General features: G+C 45.1%; 1 protein-coding gene across 1 annotated transcript; it reads right to left on the bottom strand.

Moving 5' to 3' along the window:
- Positions 1 to 683: 683 nt before the first annotated feature.
- Positions 684 to 5984, bottom strand: LOC148123769 (vomeronasal type-2 receptor 1-like). The gene is made up of 3 exons (XM_087918860.1): positions 5799 to 5984; positions 4537 to 5331; positions 684 to 1579 (listed from the first exon to the last, which is right to left on the bottom strand). Exons 1-3 carry the CDS (start codon positions 5832 to 5834, stop codon positions 1322 to 1324), a joined length of 1089 nt encoding a protein of 362 aa, XP_087774986.1. The 5' UTR covers positions 5835 to 5984; the 3' UTR covers positions 684 to 1321.
- Between the last annotated feature and the right edge of the window lie 2883 nt (positions 5985 to 8867).

Raw genomic sequence — 8867 nt, 5'->3', positions numbered from 1 at the left:
TCGGTGAGTGAGGCTCTGCAAGCTCTGGGGCCCAGTTGCCTATTTGCCACTGCCGGTCACCTTTAACCCCCCACCCCACTTGCCTTTTGCTGCCACCACCTGCCACCCTCACCCCCAGCAGGAAGGCCCAGTATCTGCAGTGAATCCAGGCAGGGGGCGAGATGCAGACTGGTGGGGACCTGAGCTACATTTCGCTGTACTGCAAGAGATGTGGCGAGTCTCGTGTCCTCCTACTGCTGGGAGAGCAAGAGAGTCTTTCCTGGCACAGCTCAGGGTGGCAGAGAGAAACAGGATTCAAGCAGGCTGCTTCTCTGCTGCCCAGAGCCGCCCGTTTCCCCATTGGAGAGGAAGTTGCAAACTTTTCCCTGTGCCGGGAAAGACTCTTTGTTACTTCTTTCATTTCTTGTTTTTGGAATCCAGACAGGCTGAACAGGTGACCCTCCTCCTCCTCCTCCTCCTCCTCCTCCTCCTCCTCCTCCTCCTCCTCCTCCTCTCATAACCAGCAGTTGTGGCAGGGCCGGGAGGGTGCATGCGCATGGGGAGATGCTCCTCAAGCAAATGCCAAAGCACAGCCCACCCAGTCACATGGCCACCAAGCCACACCCATAAATTAAGCCACGCCCACAGAACCGGTTGTTACAAAATTTGAATCCCATTCCTGGATGGAACTGAGAAAAGATTTCAGCATTGATAACTGGTCGGTTCCTTCTCATGACCCCATTAACACGCATTTCTCCCCTCTTCTTACACCCATAATTTTAAGGTGTGATATCAGAACAATCTTGATAATTTCAGGTGAACTGAAAGCCTTGGAGCTGCTTCCTAGGAGCAGAAGGCCCATTGCTCCATCCCAGGGAGGGTGAAAGGGAGGCATGGAGAGCTCTGGCCAGGTCTGGCCTCCTTAAGAGCCTCCCAGATTATGGAGCTGCCCCTTCAGGGGGAATTTTTCCCCAAGCAGGACGAGAAGAAGCTTCTTTCCCCCAATGGGGCCAAAAGGACCTCCGTCCAATCACGATTCAATCCCATCCGATACGGTCCAAGCCTGGATTCAGGCCCCGGTCAGCAGAATTGCCGCCTTCGTTGCTCTTCTGGGCACAAGGAGCAAACAGCCAGAAGCTACTAGGGACACATTCCCCAGCCCTTGTGGGTTTCTCACCCGTTTGATGGAGACCCTTAATTGTACATGGTCCACAAAATGGAACAATATGGAAGCCTCCCAAGCAGCCTAAGGGAAAAAATCCAGTTTCTACTGCCCAGATTCAATTCTCGGTGAAGATCAACCACCTTTGGGGAATAGCATCAGCCCTCTTGAAATGGGACCTCAGGCTTTGGAAAACAGAGGAAAGACATCAAAACTTTCTCCTACCTTGTTGAGCAGCTTTAGCTGTGAAAGAACATCCTGGTTGATAGAAAGTCTCTGTCTTACAAAATACGCCAGAACCTCTCTCCTGGGATCATCCCTGGGAAGAACCAAGAAGCCCAAAATGGCCAGATCTGCTGCTACCTCTCCATTTGGGTCCATGTAGAGTTTAAGGTCTGAAATATTGACAAACTCATTCTTCTCCAGGAAAGGATGGAACTAGAATGGGAACATGCAGCAATTTTAAAAGCAGAAAACTTTGTTTCTTATCCCAGATGCTTTTTCATATTTGAATCTGTTAGATCTGGGAGGATGGTTCAAGAACGGAGGCAAGACTCAGATAACAACAACAGCTCTTTATTAGTGACTTCAGATCTGAGCGGAACATCCCAGCCGCAGCAGCCCCTTATATAGGGCTGGCTGTGGCTAGGCAGCCAATGAAGGTGATTTGAGTTTGCCGCTCTTGGCTGGGCCAATCGTGGCAGCCCGTTTACTAGCCAATCGGATCAGTCTGTGGTGACCAATCACGATCTGCTATTCACGGGCCAATCAGAGTTGCAGGCTTTCGAGCCTGCTAGTCCAGAACAGAATCTGTCTTCTGTAGTTACAGATATGCTTTATTAGGAAAATAGGTGTTACCACTATCTTACAAGTGAACGAAAAAAGTTCACAAAAAATTGTCGATCATATTTTGACAATATAGATTTTGACAAAATATAGTTGAACAACAGAAAAAAGGAGATTTATGAACTCCCTGAAAGCAACAGGTTGCTTATCAGAAACACGGATTTCTGAAGAAGAAAATTGTCAGGGTCATCCTCTCCCAGGAAGCCCAGACAGGAAACCTGAGCTAGGCCCACTTCGCTGTAATGCTGCACTGACAGGATTTGGGGAGTCAGAAAGTACAAATCTCCCACCGACCCTTTTTTTTAATGCAGCTGTAGGTGTCCTCCTCTTCTCTGGTTCTTCCCCAGGCAGAATCTCTCCTCCACCCCCCAAAAGTCATTCCCTCCTATCACGGCCCTTTCTAAATGGGTGGTGGGAAAGGGGGGGATATAACTTATGTGCTCTATGCAAGTCATCCTCACATATTATTTCATTTCCCAAATACATTATGGAAATACTGCTGATATAACTCGATCTCAGGAAAGAGTAACAAACAATTTTCTGATGTGATCAGAAACCCAGTTAAGTGAGGGGTGGATGGTATGATAATTAAGTGGATAAAAACTGATTTTAAAATGGTACTCAAATAATCTTTAGTTTTTTTTAATCTTTGTGATGAAAGTGGGAAGATACAACATTTTGTCATTAAGTCATCAATTTTTCTATGTTGTCATTAATATAATAGTGTTGATAAATCGCTATTATACAAGATTTATAACAATTCTCAGGCAAATAGATTTTTATGTTATTTAAACATTACCAACTTTCCAGAAAAATATTTCTGATTTCTCCTAGAAACAACTGTATGACTAAAAAGCAATAGAAAACTATCTGGGTGTTAGGATTTGATAAATTATAGTATCTCATATAAGAACATTAATGATGCACTGGATGAAGGATTGTGCCAAGCTTGATAAGTATATAAGGGAGCCAGTTTGGTCTACTGGTGAAGCCCCCGAAGTAGAAAGCAAGAGGCTGTGAGTTCAAGTCCCGCCTTGGTCATGAAGCAGGCTGGGGGATTTGGGGCCAGTCTCTCAGCCCAACTCAACTCACAGGGTTGTTGTTGTGGGGAAAATGAACACACAACTACTCATTGGTACTCAGCCCCCATGGCTTCTGCAGGGAAGGGCTTTTAAGGATGGGGGATGAGTTAGTGCACTTAGTGAACTCAAACAAGGCCTCAAAGATCTGGAAATCCAACAAGATGGGGCTGCTCTTCCCAAGAATGTTTATTTGAGCAGCCTTTAGAGCAACGAGATATTTATATCGAATAACCCTGCCAAAAGTCCAAAGGGAATTAACCTCCGAGAGCTGCAACGGAGTTCCCAGAGCCGTTTCAGGGGGCCGATACAAAGAAAGAGCGCCTGAGCTGAGACTGGGGCCCCTGTGGACAAGGGGCCACTCGAACTGCAGCTCACGGCCTGCTATGCTGCATCTCCTATCAGGACTCAGGGATTCACTTTGTGACGCCTCTCCTAATAAAATATCCGGGAAATTCGGAACTCTTTTATGTGCAACTGCAGTTCTCAGATCAATAGGAGGCAGTTTCTCTGAATGGGGCCAAATTCTGTTCTGATGTAAAATGGATAGGTTGAAGGAGGAACCTGTGTTGGAGACATTTGCCATCTTGAGTTATTTGTACATGAATATATGTTTATGAAAACAATCTCAAAATCGTACTTGACTGCAACCTGAAACTGAGTCTTGAGAGAAGACAAGGAGGAGATTATGAGAGCAGCTTCTCCAACTTGCAACATCTCTCAGTTGGACAAGGGAGGATTCAACACTCTTCCAATGACTGAAAGAGGTATTGGGAGTTAAAACCCTCCCCTCTCCTAGGAAAATGAAATATTTTAGGATATACTAAAAAGGGAGAATATATTTCCCCTAAAAAGAAAAGTAGAAACTCAGAGAGGCTGAAACTCAGCCCCCTCCTACCTTTGCTAATGGACCATTACTCTGGCCTAGGCCACTCTATTTTACATGACAAAGATCTACTCCAGGTAAAACTCTAAAGGAATTGCCCAAAGCCCTTTCATTACATCATCACCCAGCCAGGCTCAACCAAGCCTGGAACTCAGGACAGCCTACAGAGTTGCCCCTGCATGGCCCCATGGGAGTCTGAAAACTGATCAGAATACAAGCTCAAATTCAAATCCCAACAGAGGGCATAAAACAGTTGCACTCTCAGCATCTCAGCCCTTCTTTCCTCAACCAAGGCATGTGCTCCTGTCCACCATTAAACCATCTTCCAAGCAGTCACCATGTTTCCAGCGTCTTTCTTCCCCACTTGGAACCAAACCCAGAAGGAGATTTCTTCCAACAGAGGCTAGACAGAAACTTCAGATCTGCTCCCTGTTATTCCGGAGCGTCAGACAGGAGCAATTAGATGGTGCAAATCTCTTGACCTTTTCCAGCACAAGAAGGTTGAGATGTTCCCCTCCTTCTCCTTTCGGTTCCTTCTCCAAAGGATCTCAGATTAATGGATCCCTATTGGGACCCCCCCATACCTGCCACGGCTGCAGCCTCGGAGCCCCCAACCTCTTTTCTCCCTCCTTCCTCCCCCTCCTCGATCTGGAGGAATAAGCGGCATTCATGGCCTGGGCCAAAGTCTGAATGATACTGTAGCGATGAGGGTCATTTATGATCCGTTTCCTGTTCCTTTTCTCCTGGGTCTCCAGTGGGGCTTTCTGGGTGCATCTTCTGCGACCTTTGACAGAAAAGATGTGCTTGGAAAGGGAACAGCGAAAATAAAGATCTTGAAACTGATCTTCCACAAAGAAATGGGGTTCAAAGGCAGCATCTGTTGGCCTTTTTTTCCCCAGATAAGCAAAATTTGAAATACTATGGATGTATTTGAGAGGTATGTGCTTCTCTATTGGATACGCTGCAAAACTTGTGGTGATCCAGACTTTCCCTTCAATGGGTCCTGGCAAATGCATAAGTGCTTCATGGAAAGGAAAAATTCTGTACCAGATGGAAATAAATTCTATGAAGTGGACAAAGACATTGACTTGTCTCCACTTAGAGAGGGCTTCCCTGAGGGGTGCTGTTTGTCCAGTTGTTGTGAATCGTTGTGATATAACCACACAAATTCCATTCCTGACAAGCATAGGAGGGAAAGTCTTCATGAAATTATCTCCATTCTCTGTGTCTGAAGCAAAGAGGCCAATCAGGGTCCATCTGAAATGGAGGAGCAGCTGGATGATTGCTGGGTATTGGATCCCTTCTTTGTGGAGCATCTGGTGGAAAAAGGGGAATCTCCTTTTATCACTCAGAGCCTCTGAAGGAAATCTATGAGAGATCTGAAAAAGTAATGAAGAATAATGTTTATACAAAGTAGAAATGTTATAAATTCATAACTTACTGTATCTCCGAGGGCAGGAGCTGAACTCCTTTTATCCACCCCAAAGATACTCTTCAGATCCTGTGATCTCAATAATTTTTTATACATAGACAGGACTATTGCCAACTTGATTCCAATTGGATAAGGCAGATATTATTGATATGTGAAAATGAACATGCTAATGGAGGACCTCAAAACCTGGATAGTTTTTCAATAGTTGAATATTCAGTAGAATATCCTCTACAGGGACCTTATGGCTCTTCAGGCCTTTAATGGTCAATTTGAAGATGAACATAATTGACTAAAACATAGTTTATATGTTCCCTAATATTCTGAAAAAGAGCTCTTGAATTCTAGGAAGATATTGGATCTGTTGTTCATCCCCACCACCCCACTCACCTTAGATAGAGAAAAACACACACAAACCTGTGGGACTTTGTAGGTGCCTCCTAATGTTGACATCTGGATGGAGATGTCCCGGGAAGCTTCATCAATCAGAGCCAGGAGGTTCTCCTTCCTCCCACAGCCGTAGTTGGGGACATTGGCTTCTCCAGTGGAAAGAATGTCCAGCAAGGCATCTGAAGTGCGGAAGGTGCTCAAATGGTTTTCATGGATGTTGTAGCCCAGGGTGAGATTGTGCAGGAGCTGGGAATTCTTGTTGACCATTTGAATACCAAAAATTGACATTAGGGTATTTGCTAGAGCAGAACTCTTCCTATTGTAAAAACAATATTCATGTTATTATATTCAATAGTAACAACAAATGTTTTTAAAATATATAATCCTTCACAAACCTACTAAGCCTTAGGCCAACATTGATCCAAATCGAATGATCAATTATGCAAATGAGAGAGGCAACTACAATTGTTTCAATTGCTACTTAAACAAAGGTCATTATTCAAGTGATGAACTCAGGAATGAACCGAGAAAGGAAAATCATCTGGATTTCATTCAGGTCCTTTTAAAACTCCATCTTTGGATTTTACTCTCTTCCACAAAGTAAGGCAAAAGAGGAAAGCCGTGGAAATAACAATCATTCAGGAAATTAGACAGGTCCTGAGGTACAAAAATAAATGAAATAAGAAGAAAAGGAGAGTGTGAGAATTGCACATGGAGGGAGTGCAACTCCATCACCCTGCATGACTTACCAAGGAGAAGGTATGGAAGGAGGGCTGTTGAAGGGCAACATTATAGGCGACACCCATGTTTCAGTTGTGACCACACCAATGAGATGGTCTCCTGGCCTGTAAAAGCTCCATGGATTGTAGCCATCCTGGTGCTCCAAACTCAATGGGCATTTCCTTCTCAGCTTCCCACAGACTGATGGGGACACCAGCAGAAGCAGAAGCAGGAGGTCCATCATTCGTGGCATTAATCAATCCACTTCCTGTTTCTAACACAAACAACAGGAACAGTTGGAGAAATGCAAAGACTCTGAGAAGTGCCAGTGGCTTTCCTGATCTAAGCAGAGAATCACTCAGTTTCATCTGCAAAGGAGAGAAAGGTGCAATCAAGAGCAGAGCCTGCACCTGTCCCAAAACTTGGTCCCAGAGAGCTTCGCCCAAGGAATTTATCCTTTTCTGATACAAGATCCTTTGCATGTGGCTTCAGTCTAATGCCTGCATCAAAGTCAAAAACTGGAGATATAGCATCACAGGTCTCAAAGGCCCAGATGGTCATAATTACAGCAAGAAGCAACTTCTCCTCATGGGATCCAACTTTTTCTGGGCTCCATCTGCAGAGGAGAGGCTGGAATAAAACATGTTAGTAAAAATTACACATACACCCCTGGGATCATTGTTCTGTTTCGGTTGTGGTCCTTCCTTCCTGTCAGGGCAAGTCCAGAAAGTGATGCTGGGGAAGAGAATTCAGCACCCAGGGAATTGACTTCTGCTGGCCTCCAACGTGGCCTCTTGTCTCCAGAGATTGCTGGGGAAGGTCACCCAGAGCTATGGAGTTTGGTGCCACTTCAAGTTAATGCCATTTAACTCTAGTGTTGCCTGTCTTCTAATGACAATCGGCACCCTTGATCTCTGCCCAAGGTTAAGAGTAGACCCTGTTTGGAATTCTGTTTTATGTCATAATCCCATATATTGATCTTAATTGCAGTCGGTTTTAAAATTGCTTGTGCCAGAAGTGAAATTTCATTTCCCATCTTTTCTAGCAATATTAATTCTGAGATAAAAGCTCATTAAGAAGCAGGAAAGTGACAACTTGTGGATTAGATCGTTGGGTAAATAGGGAGAAAAATATAGAATGGATGGAATTTTTTTATTTTTATTTTCTTGTCATTCCTGTGTTATCTTACCATGTTCCTATAATACACCAAGATTCTTTATATTTTGTTTTTTCTTAGTTTTTTAAATAAAGAATGGACTGTAAGTTCTGCAGGTGCAATCTATCCCTTCCTCCCTCCCTCCCGCTCTTTCTTTCTTTCTTTCTTTCTTTCTTTCTTTCTTTCTTTCTTTCTTTCTTTCTTTTTATCTCTATATCTATTTATCCATTCATAACTATCTCTATCATCTATCTATATCTACCCATCATATCTATCTATCTATCTATCTATCTATCTATCTATCTATCTATCTATCTATCTATCTATCTACCATGTTTCTCACAAAATAAGTCTGGGCCTTATTTTTTTTTAACCCCCGAAAAAACGGCTAGGCCGTCTTTTCGGGGGTGACTTAATTTCCTCCCCCACCTAGAGCGGCCCATACGCATGTACCTCTCCACAAGTCTGTTTCTATCGACCGCCGAAGGCTCCCCGAAGGCAGAGTCCCCAGGCGCTTGGGGGCGAGGCATGGCTGCCCATGTCCTCTCGCCATTAGGCAGTGTCTTTCGGGTGATGGAAGCTCCTCAAGGGCAATCGCCAGCCACTTCGATCGGCCAGTAGAAGCGGCCTCAGGGCTTCCATCGCCTGAAAGATACTGCCTAATGGTGAGGGGACATGGGCAGCCAAGACACGCCCTGAAGGGGCTGGGGACTCTGCCTTCAGGAAGCTTTTGTTGGACAATAGAAGTGGCCTCGTGGCGAGGGAAGTATGTGTGTGCGCTCACCCCAAGGCCGCTTCTACCGGACGATCGAAGTGGCTAGTGATTTCTGTTATGTCCTGAGATACTCTAGGAGTTCTCACTCAGGTCCACTCACGCTGCGTGGGCGTTCTTCCCTTCACTCATTGGTTGGTTCTCCCCAGCAGCCAGCTATAAAAGCAGGCTGCGGGGTCCCACCAGTGGCTGATTGCTGCGAGCCAGTTTCCAGGCGTGGCAAGCACGGTCAGCCCTTTATTGTTATAATAAAGTATTGTTGCACTCATGCTCTGGTTCAGCCTCTCTTTTCCCAAACTTAACACTGGCGACGAGGATGGGATGGCTACCAGATGCACCATGCAACCGCTGAGTCACTAGCCGCCGATCCGCAGCCAGAGAGAGCGATCGGCCGGCGATAAGGGCAACGCTGATCCGCAGCCAGAGAGAGCAGTCAGCAAACAAAAAG

The sequence above is a fragment of the Pseudonaja textilis genome, unplaced genomic scaffold (assembly GCF_049901715.1).
Source record: "Pseudonaja textilis isolate UNSWEBS1 unplaced genomic scaffold, rPseTex1.2 PTEXCTG89, whole genome shotgun sequence".
Lineage (NCBI taxonomy): Eukaryota > Metazoa > Chordata > Lepidosauria > Squamata > Elapidae > Pseudonaja > Pseudonaja textilis.
Note: the sequence above shows the minus strand (reverse complement) of the source record. Positions and strands in the feature narration are given on the sequence as shown.